General features: G+C 43.0%; 1 protein-coding gene across 6 annotated transcripts in view; it reads left to right on the forward strand.

Annotated features, from left to right (window-relative positions):
* Nucleotides 1-15,699, forward strand: part of lrrk2 (leucine-rich repeat kinase 2) — a 186,927-nt gene that overhangs the window by 52,311 nt on the left and 118,917 nt on the right. For all 6 annotated transcript variants that reach the window (XM_078235402.1, XM_078235400.1, XM_078235404.1 and 3 more), the window contains 4 exons: nucleotides 826-905; nucleotides 1,765-1,871; nucleotides 1,957-2,086; nucleotides 11,550-11,674. In XM_078235402.1, the coding sequence (XP_078091528.1) occupies nucleotides 826-905; nucleotides 1,765-1,871; nucleotides 1,957-2,086; nucleotides 11,550-11,674 (442 nt within the window). The remainder of the gene's footprint in view (nucleotides 1-825; nucleotides 906-1,764; nucleotides 1,872-1,956; nucleotides 2,087-11,549; nucleotides 11,675-15,699) is intronic.

A 15,699-nucleotide genomic window follows, 5' to 3' on the forward strand; every position in this document is an offset into this window, starting at 1 on the left:
GCTTGTGCCCTCTGACACTGCCCATGGGGCAAAGTGCCCATGCCCTTGGTACTGCCCAGTGGGCATGGGGCAGTGCCGGGGGGGAGAGCCTGGGGGGAAATCGGTAGAGGTGGGGGGATCCCGCTGCACTCTGCATTGGGATCCGGCCGGGGCAGGAGGGAGGCCAGCAATTGGGGGGGGGCCCGGTAGGTCAGGCGGTCAGCCAAGGATGGGGTGGTCTGCCAGGGGGGTCTACCTCCGGGGGTGGTTGGGGATCGGGCTGTCCAGGAGGTGGGGAGGGTTTGGGCTGGCCTGTGAATGGACGGGGTGGCACAGTCAGGGCGTGGGAGGGTTGGGGGGGGCAGCACTGCCGGATTCCTAGGCTGGCCAGTAAACTGCAGGCTGACAGTTTGGGGCCAGTGCGCATTCCACCCCATACATTTGAAATGAGCTCATTTTCAAAAAGTTACCCATAAATAGGCTCCCTAACCTGTTGCAGCTGCGAGTGAAAAGTTTATTTTATGTCAACTTCTGTTCCCAGGCTTGTATGTTATTGCACAACAAAGGTGTTTGTTTTTCCAACTTGTAACTTAGCTTTTCCTTGTAGCACAGTATAGAAACTGATATGTAATGATTTTGCAAAGTTCTAATTTTCAAAGAATAGATTAAAGGGGGCATATCTGAAATAGGTGAATCAAAGAGGGAGAAAAAATACTGATTTTTTTGTTGGAGGGAAAGGAAATTCAAGTTGTGACGAGTTGAAAGTGCAAAATACTGGTTTACAAAACATGCAGAACAAAGACCAGCATAGATGTGATCATTTTTTATGCAATACTTTTTTTTCAGGAAGCAGCTTGTTGGGCACTGCACAGTCTACTTCTTTATCAGCATGACCTTCATACAAAGTTTGGAGATGAAGAAGCATGGTATTGACATCTATCTTCTTTTAAGATATGGTTAGCTGTAACTTCAGTGTTTCTGTAACTTCAGTGTTTCTTTTTTATATTCATTCATGGGATGTGGGCATCACTGGTGAGGTCAGTATTTATTTCCCATCCCTAATTGCCCTGGAGAAGGTGGTGGTGAGCTGCGTACCTGAACCATTGCAGTCCATGCGGTGTAGGTGCATCCACAGTGCTGTTAGGGAGCGAGTTCTGGAATTTTGATCCAGCAACAGTGAAGTAAGGGTGGTGTGTGGCTTGGAGAGGAACTTGCAGATGGTGGTGTTCCCATGCCTTTGCTGCCTGTATTCTTCTAGATGGTAGTAGTTGTGGGTTTGGAAAGTTCTGTCTAAGGAGCCTTAATGAGTTCCTGCAGGGCATCTTGTTGATTGTGCACACTGCTGCCACTGTGCATCAGTGGTGGAGGGAGTGAATGTTCGTGGATGGGTTATCATCCAAACAGGCTACTTTGTCCTGGGTGGTGTCAAACTCCTTGACACTCATCCAGGCAAGAGGAGAATATTCCATCACACTCCTGACTTGTGCATTGTAGCTGGTGGACAGGCTTTCGGGGAAGTCAGAGGTGAGACGCTCACTGTGGGATTCCTCGCCCATTCACGACAATGGTTATCATTAGACTTTGAATTGCAGATTTTTTTTATTTTAATGATCAAATTCAAATTTGACAATGTGTTGTGGTGAGGTTTGAACCCTGGCTCACGGGGTTCAAATCCTGGGTCGTTGGATTCCAAGTCCAGTGACAATACCACTGCCTCCCAGTTTATTTCTTACTACATATAGTTCTGATTGAGATGCATGATAGTAATATCTTATTGTATTACAGCTACCCAGTTCACAGACTGGTGATGGCAGCCATGTTATTACATTCCAATTCAAAAGATGTGTTTCGAGCAGCGGCAAATGCACTGGCAACATTGGCAGATCAAAGCAGTGAGTTCTAAATTAAGAAATAGCCAGTAAAATATTAAACCAACCAGTTTTTTTTCTAAGTGTTTTGTTTTCTTTTGTTTAACAGTACAAGTAAGAAAACTTCTGTTAGCAAAAGGGATACATATCAACATTCTAGACCTAATGAAAAAACATTGTGACTCTTGTGATGTCCTGGAAAGTGCTTGCAAGTTCCTTCATAATCTCTTTCCGGGAAGGTAAATATTTACCATTGATTGTTTTTTCCAGTGAGCATAATACTTTTTAAGAGCTGTTTTCTCCTTTTCTACAGTTGACATTACAGCACATATTTACCTGTGCAGCATACCAGTGTTGCTCAATAATGATCAGCCTTTTGAGTGCTATTTTGAAGCTGGCCGTGGGGATGCCAACAAGAGCTGGTATCTGGTATATTTTTATCTGAAACAGAAAATTCTGGAAATACTCAGTAGGACACTGTTATTTGTCATTTATATTCATGATTTGCATGAGAATATAGGAGGCATAGTTAGTAAGTTTGCAGATGACACCAAGATTTGTGGCATAGTGGACAGTGAAGAAGATTATCTCGGATTGCAATGGGATCTTGATCAATTGGGCCAGTGGGCTGACGAATGGTAGATGGAGTTTAATTTAGACAAATGCGAGGTGATGCATTTTGGTAGATTGAACCAGGGCAGGACTTACTCAGTTAATGGTAGGGCACTAGGGAGAGTTACAGAACAAAGAGATCTCGGGGTGTCGGTTCACAGCTCCTTGAAAGTGGAGTCACAGGTGGACAGAGTGGTGTAGAAGACCAATGAAACCGGCATGCTTGGGGTTTCATTGGTCAGAACATTGAATAGAGGAGTTGGGACATCTTGTTGAAGTTGTACAGGACATTGGTAAGGCCACACTTGGAATATTGTGTACAGTTCTGGTCACCCTATTATAGAAAGGATATTCTTAAACTAGAAAGAGTGCAGAAAAGATTTACTAGGATCCTACCGGGACTTGATGGTTTGAGTTATAAGGAGAGACTGGTTAGACTGGGACTTTTTTCTCTGGAGCGTAGAAGGCTGAGGGGTGATCTTATAGAGGTCTATAAAATAGAGGGGCATAGATCAGCTAGATACCCAACATCTTTTTCCAAAGGTAGGGGAGTCTAAAACTAGAGGGCATAGTTTTAAGATGAGAAGGAAGAGATACAAAACGGTCCACAGGGGCAATTTTTTCACACATAGGGTGGTGAGTGTCTGGAGCAAGCTGCCAGAGGTAGTAGTAGAGGCGGGTACAATCTTGCCTTTTAAAAAGCGTTTAGACAGTTACATGAGTCAGATGGGTATAGGGGGATATGGGCCAAATGCGGGCAATTGGGACTAGCTTAGGGGTTTAAAAAAATGGGCGGCATGGACAAGTTGGGCTGAAGGTTCTGTTTCCATGCTGTAAACCTCTATGACAGGCAGCATCTGTGGCGAGAAACAGAGGTAACGTTTCAGGTCGATGATCTTTCATCAGAACCTGTGTTACAAATATGATGTTTTACAAGATTGATCTGTTTTGGGACTGTGTTTTTAGGATAAATTGAAGGGGTCATGTGATCTCTTCTGAAATTTGCCTAACAACAGGCCTGGGTGTGGGAGCTGTGGAAGATGGAAGGAAGGTTGTTTTGCTGCGAAGAAGTTCATACCTGGGGACGATGGCTGCAGCTCTGAGTTTACAGTGGTTAATTAGATTGCTAATCTAAGTACCAGGAAGGTGTTAAGAATGTTAGGTTGTAAATGGTTATACTTTAAACTGTCAATCTAATTCCTAGACACAGTAGAATTGGAGTCTAAAGAATAGCTAATTAGTATTTCCACATGGGCTACAAGGACTGTATGATTCATGTTGCTATGTAGATGAGTTTTGAAAGGAGAAGGGTTTCTAAGATATCTCTGCAAACTTCTTACACGTAGGTTATCTGCGAGAATCAGGGAGAGAGAGAGAGCAGCAAGAGGCTGAATTTCCCCATAATTCTTAGAAACATAGAATCTAGAAGCAGGAGTAAGCCATTCGGCCCTTCAAGCCTGCTCCGCTATTCATTTTGATCATGGCTGATCTTCAAATTCAATATCCTGATCCCCCCCTTCCTCCCATATTCCTTGATCCCTTTAGCCCCAAGAGCTATATCTAACTTCTTCTTGAAGTCGCACAACGTTTTGGTCTCAACTACATTCTGTGATAGTGAATTCTATACATTAATCACACTCAGGATGAAGAAATTTCTTTGCACCTCAGTTCTAAAAGGTTTACCCTTTATCCTCAAACTCTGACCCCTATGACCCGCAGGGCGGCACAGTGGTTAGCACTGCTGCCTCACGGCTCCAGGGACCTGGGTTCAATTCCCAGCATGGGTCACTGTCTGTGTGGAGTCTGCACGTTCTCCCCGTGTCTGCGTGGGTTTCATCCCACAGTCCAAAGATGTGAGGGTTAGGTTGATTGGCCATGTTAGATTGCCCATAGTGTTCCAGGAGGTGCAGGTTAGAGGGATCAGTGCGGTAAATCTGTGGGGTTGTGGGGATAGGGCCTGGAGTGGGATTGTTGTCGGTGCAGACTCAGTGGGCCGAATGGCCTCCTCCTGCACTGTAGGGTTTCTATGATTCTGAGTTCTGGACTCTCCCACCATTAGGAACATTCTTTCTGAATCTACCCTGCTTGACCCTGTTAGAATTTTTAAAATTTCTATAGATCCCTTCTCATTCTTCTAAACTCCAGTGAATATAATCCTAACCGACTTAGCCTCTCCTCATATGACAGACCAGCCACCCCAGGAATCAGCCTGCTAAACCTTTGCTGATTACTCTCTATAGCAAGGACATCCTTCCTGACATAAGAACATCAAAACTGCACACAGTACTCCAGGTGTGGCCTCACCAACGCCCTATACAATTGGGGCAAAACATCCCTATCACTATACGCAAATCCTCTATCTATGAAGGCCAACATACCATTTGCCTTTTTTACTGCCTGCTGTACCTGCACCCTTATTTTCAATAACTGATGCACAAGGACTCCAAGTTGTCGTTGAGTATCCATCTTTCTCAATTTACACCCATTCAAGTAATAATCTGTCTTCCTATTATTGCTACCAAAGTAGATAATATCACATTTATCCACATTATGCTGCATCTGCCTTGCACATGCCCACAACTCAGCCTGTCCTAATCACGCTGAATCATTTCTGCATCCTCCTCTCAGCTCACCCTCCCATCGAACTTTGTATCATCTGCAAATTTGGAGATGGTACATTCAGTTCCCTCTTCCAAATCATTAATATATAATGTGGACAGTTGGGGTCCTAGCACAAATCCCCAATCTAACTCCTCTGGTCACTGACTGCCAATCAGAAAAAGACCCATTCATGCCAACTCTTTGTTTCCTGTCTGTTAACTAACTTTCTATCCATCTCAAAGCATTGGGCCCAATTTTACCTCACGTTGCGCCCCTTTTCGGGCACGAAAACTTGGTAAAGTTGGGCATGAGACAAGTAGCACAATCCGCGCCCGCTTCTGCACCGGTTCCCCCTTTACCAAGGCCCGAAAATGGCCATGATAGGGACCGTGCCTGAAACGGGTGCAGTTGGAGGCGTTGATTGGAGCTGCAGGGTTTCAGGCGCTTTAAGCCCCACCCACAGGCTTGTGCCATGCGATTCGGACTCGCTGAAATTTTTGCAGGCAAAGTGTATATGGGGGCGCCTCAGAATGGGTCTAAAGGTTGGATCTAAAACACTCCCAGTTTCAAGTCCGCCCAGCACGAAATGCGTGATGTGCCCATTTCCGGGCACTTTCTGGTAAAGTCGGGCGTGAGGTGAGTAGCGTGATCTGCGCCTGCCTCCGTGCCAGTTCCCCCTTTACCAAGGCCTGAAAATGGCCACAATCAGGACCCGAAACGGGCGCGACGGCCATTTAAATGCATTTGCATGCATTTCAATAGACCTATTGGGCTGCATGCCCAACTTTACCGGCACTTACCTTTTTACCACTGCGTTCGTTCATTCAGAATTGGCGTGAAACAGACATGCTCCATCGAAGTCTGATTTGGGTGCTGCAGTTAGTGAGGAGGCAGGTGCCGAGCGTCCGACGGGTCTGTGCTTGAGATCGATGGTGGTGGGGGAGGGTGGGTGTGGTGGCAGGTGGGTCCACTGCCACTCTGTTTGAGATCAGTGGGGGGGAGGGTGGAGGAAGCGGGGTCCGCTGCCACTCTGCCTGAGATCAGTGGGGGGAAGGGGAGTCCGCTGCCACTCTGCCTGAGATCAGTGGGGGGGGGGGGAAGGGGGGTCTGCTGCTACTCTGCCTGAGATCGGTGGGTGAAAGGGGGGAGGGGCCTTTGATCAGTCTGGGTGGGGGTATAATGGGGTCAGTAATGTTGTGGGAGTAGGGCAATGTCTGTGGGAGCCAGGGGAAAGCATTTTCCAGGAGGGAGGGATGTGGTAGGGGAGCAGCATTGTATCATTTATTTCTGCGCGTGCGCAGTTGGAGGCGCCGATCGGAGCTGCAAGGTTTCGGGTGCGTTAAGCCCCACCCACAGGCTTCTGCAGTGCGATTTGGACTCGCTGATATTTTTGCGAGAGTCTAAAAGTCGGATCTGAAACACTTCCATTTGGAAGTCCGCCCAGCACTTAGAATCAAAATGGTAAAATAGGGCCCATTAGCGACAACCCCATGTACTTTAACTTTACATAATGGTCTGTTATGTGAGATCTTGTCGAAGGCTTTCTGAAAGTCTACTGGTTCCACATCCACTGGTTCTCCTTGGTCAACTCTACTGATTACATCCTCAAAAAATTCCAACAGATTTGTCAAGCATGATTTCCCTTTTGTAAATCCGTGCTGACATTGCCTGATTATACCACTGCCTTCCAAATGCCGATTCACTACACAGGAATGTGGATCGGAAATCTTGCTTCGATTGAGAAGATGAAATTCGTGACAATTTGTTACAAGAAGATTTGCTTAGCTTGCGTGAGAGAGTGAATTTCCAGGAAAACCCTCACTATGAAAGGCAGTTTTAGAGTTAAAAGTTACTGTGCTGTGAAACAAAAGGAATGAAAATAAACCCCTGGAAGCAATGAATTACTTTGGACTATGTCGAGGAAAATTGAATTACTACTTTAGAGACAGTGTAAAGTACACCAGTGAAGTGGGTTTTTTGGTTGTGTTCAAAGATAAAAGGTGATAGTCCGAAATTATAGGTTGCCCAGTCAATAGTGCTTTTCTTAAAACATGAACTCTTTTTGTGTCTTTTCACCTATCAGTTGAAAGTTTAAATTAGGCTACTTAAAGATACCGGAGGTGATTTTCAGGCCTCGCCACACCAGGCGCAGATCAGTCCCAGGCCTAAAAATAGGTTTTGCGCCCATCACTGAACAGTTTGCATTCATCTTGATCCCTTCTGGTGCAAACTGGATTGCATCCCAGAATGGGTGTGAGGCCATTTAGCCTCTTTTTAAAGTAGCATTTAAATATATTTAGCCCATTCGATGCCTGATTCTCCCAGCTCCCGGAATCTTCCAACCATCGGGCACAGCTGGTGATGAGGGATACTTATTGCCTCTGACTAGTGGTGACCAGTGGTGATTCTCACCGGGTGCTCGAAGGTCATTGAAGCCCCTGGTAATCGGGGACATGGCTGGGCAGTGCCCACCTCTCTCTAAAATCTTTGATTCTATGATTAACTATGTTTCTCTCCATGGATGCTTCCTGACCTATGGAATATTTCCAGCATTTTCTGTTCTGTTTTCAGATTTCCAGAATCTGCAGTATTTTGCTTTTGTTCTGGTATCTTTTTGTTCTTCCATTTTTTAGGGGAATGATTGATCCTCCAAATAACAACATTGCTGGAACAAAAACTCCAGTTGTGTGATATGGTAATTGATTTGACCACTGCAAGATGCTTGGATAGTTGTGTTTCATACTGTATATTCAGTTTTTCTATCTGTTCATGAAGTTCCTATGGCACTCTGTTCACAGGAAGTTTTGTTTCAGCTCTCATTTATGCAGGAGCTGGAAGACTGAGCATTTGATGTTTATTTTTCTCTCTCTTTCTTTGGTTGCCACATTGTGCATTTGCCCTAATGACACAGCTGAGATCAGGAACGTGCTGGTGATGAAGGTTACTTATTGCCTCTGACTCTAAATTTAAGGAAAATTGCACACTGACTGATATTCGACAATGATAAGTAATGATCACACCATTGTGGCTCTATTGTAAAAATATTATGAATTATGAAGTTTCTGGAACTCCTTGTGGTAATCCCTTCGTTGTGAATAAATAAAATTATATCAGTTATTGACTTCTAGAACATAGAACAGTACAGCACAGAACAGGCCCTTCGGCCCACGATGTTGTGCCGAGCTTTATCTGAAACCAAGATCAAGCTATCCCACTCCCTATCATCCTGGTGTGCTCCATGTGCCTATCCAATAACCGCTTAAATGTTCCTAAAGTGTCTGACTCCACTATCACTGCAGGCAGTCCATTCCACACCCCAACCACTCTCTGCGTAAAGAACCTACCTCTGATATCCTTCCTATATCTCCCACCATGAACCCTATAGTTATGCCCCCTTGTAATAGCTCCATCCACCCGAGGAAATAGTCTTTGAATGTTCACTCTATCTATCCCCTTCATCATTTTATAAACCTCTATTAAGTCTCCCCTCAGCCTCCTCCGCTCCAGAGAGAACAGCCCTAGCTCCCTCAACCTTTCCTCATAAGACCTACCCTCCAAACCAGGCAGCATCCTGGTAAATCTCCTCTGCACTCTTTCCAGCACTTCCACATCCTTCTTATAGTGAGGTGACCAGAACTGCACACAATATTCCAAATGTGGTCTCACCAAGGTCCTGTACAGTTGCAGCATAACCCCACGGCTCTTAAACTCCAACCCCCTGTTAATAAAAGCTAACACACTATAGGCCTTCTTCACAGCTCTATCCACTTGAGTGGCAACCTTCAGAGATCTGTGGATAGGGACCCCAAGATCTCTCTGTTCCTCCACAGTCTTCAGAACCCTACCTTTGACCCTGTAATCCACATTTAAATTAGTCCTACCAAAATGAATCACCTCACATTTATCAGGGTTAAACTCCATTTGCCATTTTTCAGCCCAGCTTTGCATCCTATCTATGTCTCTTTGCAGCCTACAACAGCCCTCCACCTCATCCACTACTCCACCAATCTTGGTGTCATCAGCAAATTTACTGATCCACCCTTCAGCCCCCTCCTCTAAGTCATTAATAAAAATCACAAAGAGCAGAGGACCAAGCACTGATCCCTGTGGCACTCCGCTAGCAACCTGCCTCCAGTCCGAAAATTTTCCATCCACCACCACCCTCTGTCTTCGGTCAGATAGCCAGTTACCTATCCAATCGGCCAACTTTCCCTCTATCCCACACCTCCTTACTTTCATCATAAGCCGACCATGGGGGACCTTATCAAACGCCTTACTAAAATCCATGTATATGACATCAACTGACCTACCTTCATCAACACACTTAGTTACCTCCTCAAAAAATTCTATCAAATTTGTGAGGCACGACTTGCCCTTCACGAATCCGTGCTGACTATCCCGGATTAATCCGCATCTTTCTAAATGGTCGTAAATCCCATCTCTAAGGACCTTTTCCATCAATTTACCAACCACCGAAGTAAGACTAACCGGCCTATAATTACCAGGGTCATTTCTATTCCCTTTCTTAAACAGAGGAACAACATTCGCCACTCTCCAGTCCTCTGGCACCATCCCCGTGGACAGTGAGGACCCAAAGATCAAAGCCAAAGGCTCTGCAATCTCATCCCTTGCCTCCCAAAGAATCCTAGGATACATTTCATCAGGCCCAGGGACTTATTGACCTTCAGTTTATTCAAAACTGCCAGGACATCCTCCCTCCGAACATCTATTTCCTCCAGCCTACTAGCCTGTAACACCTTCTCTTCCTCAAAAACATGGCCCCTCTCCTTGGTGAACACTGAAGAAAAGTATTCATTCATCACCTCGCCTATCTCTATCTCGCCTATCTCTACTGATCCTACGTTCATCTCAGTGCTAAGAACTCCCAGGTCACTTCTTTGCAAATAATGTTCATTTAAGAATACGCTTTGATGCCTTATCTTAGTTTGCAATATTCCATTTAAAATTCAGCTGGTGGTCTCCTTTTAATAAGTGATGTACAGTATAATATTGTCAGGGATATTCAGAATTGGTGTATTTCTGTTAACAGAATCTTGATTTGCACCATGACATTTCATTAAACATACCACTGACTTCAAGCAATGAGTAATTATAACCTTTTGATCAATAAATATCCTCAGATCTTGCCACATGTCATTAACTTCAAGCAATGAGCAATTTTCTTTCAATCTATAAATATTGTAAGATTTGCCACAAGCATGTATCATCACTCTCTTAAAGATGCAAAATAATCATAGAGAAAGAAAGCCAGTTATTTTGACAGAGCTCTGCTGACATTGGAGGAAGGCCATAATTTCACAACCAGCTGTCCATCAGGCAATCTGATTCAATCAGTAATCCTCTATTACCTCAGGATTTATTTATAGCAGTTAGACATTGTGACCTTTCAGCTCCATCTTAGAACCAGTACTGTACTATACTTTGCATAATGTAATTCTTAAAATTGTATCTTCTTGCCATTATCTATTCTATATCACAGAAGATATGCTAACAAAAGTAGAATTTAGAATACTTTATTAAAGTTTAGAATTTATTCCATTAAATATTTGTGCTCCTGTTAAACTATCTTATTTGAAGATATGGAGCACTTTTTAACATTGTGGGTGTTGTGCTCAGTGCTAAGAACTCCCAGGTCAATTACAGTTCCAGCTTCCCATCCATTGACTCTGTCTACACTTCCCGCTGCCTCAGAAAAGCAGCCAGCATCATTAAGGATCCAACGCATCCCAGACATTCTCTCTTCCACCTTCTTCTGTTGGGAAAAAGATACAAAAGTCTGAGGTCACGTACCAACCGACTCAAGAACAACTTCTTCCCTGCTGCCATCAGACTTTTGAATTTACTTTGCATTAAGATGATCTTTCTCTGAACCCTAGCTATAACTATAACACCACATTCTGCACTCTCTCATTTCCTTCTCTATGAACAGTATGCTTTGTCTGTATAGCACGCAAGAAACAATACTTTTCACTGTATGCTAATACATGTGACAATAATAAATCAAAGTCCTCCCCCCTCAAAGTCACAAGTCCAACTCCTGGGACAGCAATGTGGATTTCTAAGCTTTAGACTTCTGCTGCTCTTGTGGTTTCTGAATGAAATTACAGATTTAGATTTGAAAGAATAATCTCTGTTCTGGTGCTAAATGTATTGGAAATGGAGTTGAAACGGTCCAAAACCGTTCATGTTGAATTCTCATGATAGCAACTGATTGGAAAGATGTATCAAAATAGTCTGTTTTGGATTCAGACCGAGATTCCAGATGTGAATGGATAGTATACAAATATCTACAATTACTACTTTTGATAAATTTAAATTGTCCAAAGCTTTAAGAATATAAAATTAATTTAGTTTTGTCCCTTGCAAATCTTTAATGATGAAAAGGCAGAATTCAACATATTATTCTCCATAATAATTTTGATTTCACACCATTAATTACTGTGCTATAATCATTTCATGTATTTTCAGTACCCTGAGTCTGGATATTATGAGACTAACTTCAAGCAGAATAGTGAACGTATTGAAGAACAGTTTGCATAATTCTTCAGTACAGCTTGAGGCCCTTCGAGTCATGACACATATTATTTGCACTGGTAAGTGTGTGGAGGGTGGTGGGGGGATCTGGTGTGTGTGATGAATTTGTGTTTTTTGAAATTGAAAATAATGATTTTAAAAATGTATTAATTCATTAGCATTTTCACATAATTATTCCTTTATTTGTACTGATGGACAAGGGTTACTTGAAAGGTCCTGATGAAAGGTCATCCAGACTCGGACCATTGGCTCTATTCTCTCTCCACAGATGTGGTCACACCTGCTGAGTTTCTCCAGCATTTTCTGATTTTGTCTCAGATTCCAGCATCCGTAGTATTTCACTTTTACGTGAAGGGCTTGTGGTTGAGAATTTTGCTGTAATTTTAGTTCGAACTGGAGATCTGAAATCTGGATGACCTATGGTTTGCATGGTTCACATATAATCATTTTGTGAAAGTCACGAATGACAGTTTCATTTACAAATCTTGTCACTTCTTAACTCTGAGGCGGTTTCAGAGATGATATTTTAATTTGTTGTGACCTGATTTCAGATTAATTATTTTAAATTATTTTGTTGTATTCCTTGACTTCTATTAACCTATAAGAGTATCTGATCAATTAATTTTGGTCAACATGCTTTTCTCACTTTGAATTCGCTTTCTGCTTTTTGGAAGAGTAGCATCTCACTGACCTATGGTTCATTATCAGCCGTAAATAGAGGCTAATTTAATCCTGGACATGGTGATTTTGACTGCAAAATGTCAAAGGAATCATAAAACAAAATTCCAGCCGGTGAGATTGTGCTTTCCGATTTTTTTTTTTTCCCCTGCCTGTTGCCGTTGATATCATGACGGGAACTTCATTTAAGTAAATTTAAATATATTTAAAAGGTTTCCCGCCATATGTTCTCCCCAGGTAAGGAATTACCCCCTCGCCAATGTGATATCATTTTGTCGAGGATAACAACAGCTAGTGCAAAACGGGAATCAGTTGAGGGGAGCCCACTGGGGCGTAAAGGTAAGTATAGCTCCTGGAGGAAGAGGGACATGTCTAGGCAGTGTCCTGGAAGTGTTAGCTACCAGGGAGCTGTGTTAGTAGTGAGACCTTGGGGAGACCCATTGTGGGGGGGGGTTCCCGTTATGTGTGGTGTGAGGTGGGTGTTGGCTTGCTTTTTGCTTGCGTGGGAGTGGGGTTGCCCTGTGTCTGTGTGGGTGGGGTGGGGGAGAGGGAGGATTTTCTTTTGAATGCAAATCGGGTGATCAAACCTGAACAGGCAGGTTTTAGATTAAAAAATACGCAGCTGGTCATGCAGTATCTGTGGAGAGCCCTAGATCATCAATCTAAAATGTTAACTGTTTCACCAGAACAGGAGAAAGGTTAGCAGTTTTAAGTAAATGCATGGGCCAGGAACATGAGAAAAAGCAGAAGAGAATAAATGAAAAAAGGGAGAATTGTGTCGCACAAACTGAGATAACAATGGGACAAGTTAAAGGAACAAATGATGGATCTAAACGAGATGTAAATGGGAAAGCACAATAATTGCCAACAGCTGCTTTCCAAAATAAGAGGTGGTGGGAGGCAGACATTATGATCTGAATTTGTTTAACTCAAGTGTTAAATCCAGAGTTTGTAAAGTGGCTAATGAAAAGGAGATGCGCCATTCCTCAAATTTATGTTGAACTTAATTTGAACAGTGCAAGAGATGAAGGACAAAGGTCAATGTGGGAGTGGATTGATGAATTAAAATGACAGGCACCAGAAATTCAGGGTCATTATTACAGGCCAAATGAGAGTGTTTTGCAAAGTGGCCACCCTATCTGTTTTTTGATCTCCCCAGTGTTCAAGTGAATATATCATTTGGTATTGAATACAGCGTACTAAATTAAAAGAAGTATATGTAAATCACTTTCACCTGGAAGAAGTATTTGGGATCTTGGACAATGGAAAGGGCAAAGGTAAAGGGCAAGTATTGCATCTCCTGCACTTGTGTGGAAAGGTGCCATCGGAAAGGATTGTTGGTGATTTGAGGAAAGGAGAAGGTACCCTAGAAGGATCAGCCCCTTTGGAATACTGAGGGGAGAAGAGAAAGTGCCATATGGACATTGTGCAAATGGTGGAGGATAATGTTTTGAATGTGGAGGCTGGTCAGATGGAAAATAAGAATAAAAGGAACCTCATATTGTTCTGGGATGGAGGAGAAGGGGTGAATGCAAAGTTCCAAGAAATGGATCGGAGAAGTTCAAGAACTCTGTCATGTTGGGGAATCCTCAGTTGAGGAAAAAGATGTATCAGAAGATCTGGTATGGAAGGTAGCATCATCAGAACATGTGCAACAGCAGATGAGTACAGGGAGACAGAATAGAGTCCTTTGTAGGAAGAAAGATAAGAGGAAGTGTGGAAGGTGGATGGAATAGTGGATATTGGTAGATAGCTTAATCCCAGAAATGGAGACAGAAGAGGAATGGAAGGGAAGAGTCAGAGACGGGCCATGTGAAGGTGAGAGAAGGGTGGAAATTGGAACCAGAGAATATGAAATTATCCAGTTCAGGATGAGATCAAAAAATGTACCGATTCAATCAGGTGGAGGAGGATGCTGCTGGATTGGTACTTGTTTGGCCTCTGTTCAAAAAAGATCTGAGAGTACTTGGGCCTTCTTGGTGGGGGGATGGAGTTGTAGAGGTATTGGATGTCCATGGTGAAAAAGAGACAGTTAGGATTGTTGAATACAGACTTTTAAAAAGCTGGGATTTTGTGGACTATTGCTTCTTTATTTGTTTCTCAATACATTATGTTATCCATTCAGATTCCTATGCAACTAACTTACACAGTCTCTCAATACATTCCACTGTTATCTTTTCGTGACTTTTACTACTTTTTAATTGGCTCTCATTTGCCACAGTGTGGGTGTGTCTAAGTTTCTAGGTCAGTTGGTGAGCAGAGTACATCTGTAGTTTGTTTCAAATTTAATACATTAACTCTTACAATTCTCACCTTTGATTCTTAATCACAAATTATGAATCACAATATTGAATCCCTTTGCTGTCTCTGTTGGTGGTTTATTCACATGCCCTTGTACTATCAAAAATGAAATATCAATCAATACACAAAATAATAACTTAATTCTGGTTGGGGACGGTGCTTGTTTAATATGTGATGCGTGTACCCAAGTCTTTTTCCGTTTTATGTTAACGCTGAGTGGGTTACCAGTAGTACTTGATAAGCTTCTTCCCACTTTGCTCCAAGAGGTTCACGCTGTGGTTTGTTAACGCACACCCTTTCACTGTGTCATGTCCAACTTCATTGTCCTTGACTCATGCGTCTTTGCCCTGCTGTGAAGCAAGACTAACAGCTTTGGTTAATTCCTTACAATACTGTACCAGTTGTTCACTCATCAGATGGTAATTAGTTTGTTGCAAATCAATAGTTTCTTGTAATGACATTGGCCGTCCTGTAATCACCTCAAATGAACTGAGTCCCATAGTTCAGTTAGCACTAACTGTAATGCTGCATAGTACGATGGGTAGTGCTTGAGGCCACTTACGACCTTCCTAATGATATTTAGATAGTCTTTAATCATCCTATTCATTCTTTCCTCATGTCCAGATGACTGTGGGTGGTATGGACTGTGAAAGTCCCACTCAATTCTCAACACATTTCTTGCCATACTGTTCCCATAAAATGGGAACCTTGATCCGAATCAATACTCGAGGGTATGTCGTCTTTGCATAGCACTTTAGATGTGTTTTGGGCTATTGCGTTCCAGGTGGGGATTGCTTCTACCCACCTGGAGAATTTGTCTATTACCAGGACATGTTTATATCCTTGGCAAGGAGGATTGGATATATATGATACATAGTGGGGCTATTGTGAAACCCTTGTGGCAACCTTATCCAGGTATATTGCTGATGGTCTATTGTAAACACGAATTATGGCTATATTTATGGGGCTAAGGGTACTGACCAAAAGCCGTTGGCCATATCAATCATTGAGAACCAACTACATTCTGGTGTTAATGCATTAGAGATGGTCGAAGGATAGGCCACTAAAAATGTCAACTTATCAATGCTCTTGTTCACCTCTCGAC

This window comes from Mustelus asterias, chromosome 19 (assembly GCF_964213995.1).
Source record: "Mustelus asterias chromosome 19, sMusAst1.hap1.1, whole genome shotgun sequence".
In the NCBI taxonomy this organism is placed as follows: domain Eukaryota; kingdom Metazoa; phylum Chordata; class Chondrichthyes; order Carcharhiniformes; family Triakidae; genus Mustelus; species Mustelus asterias.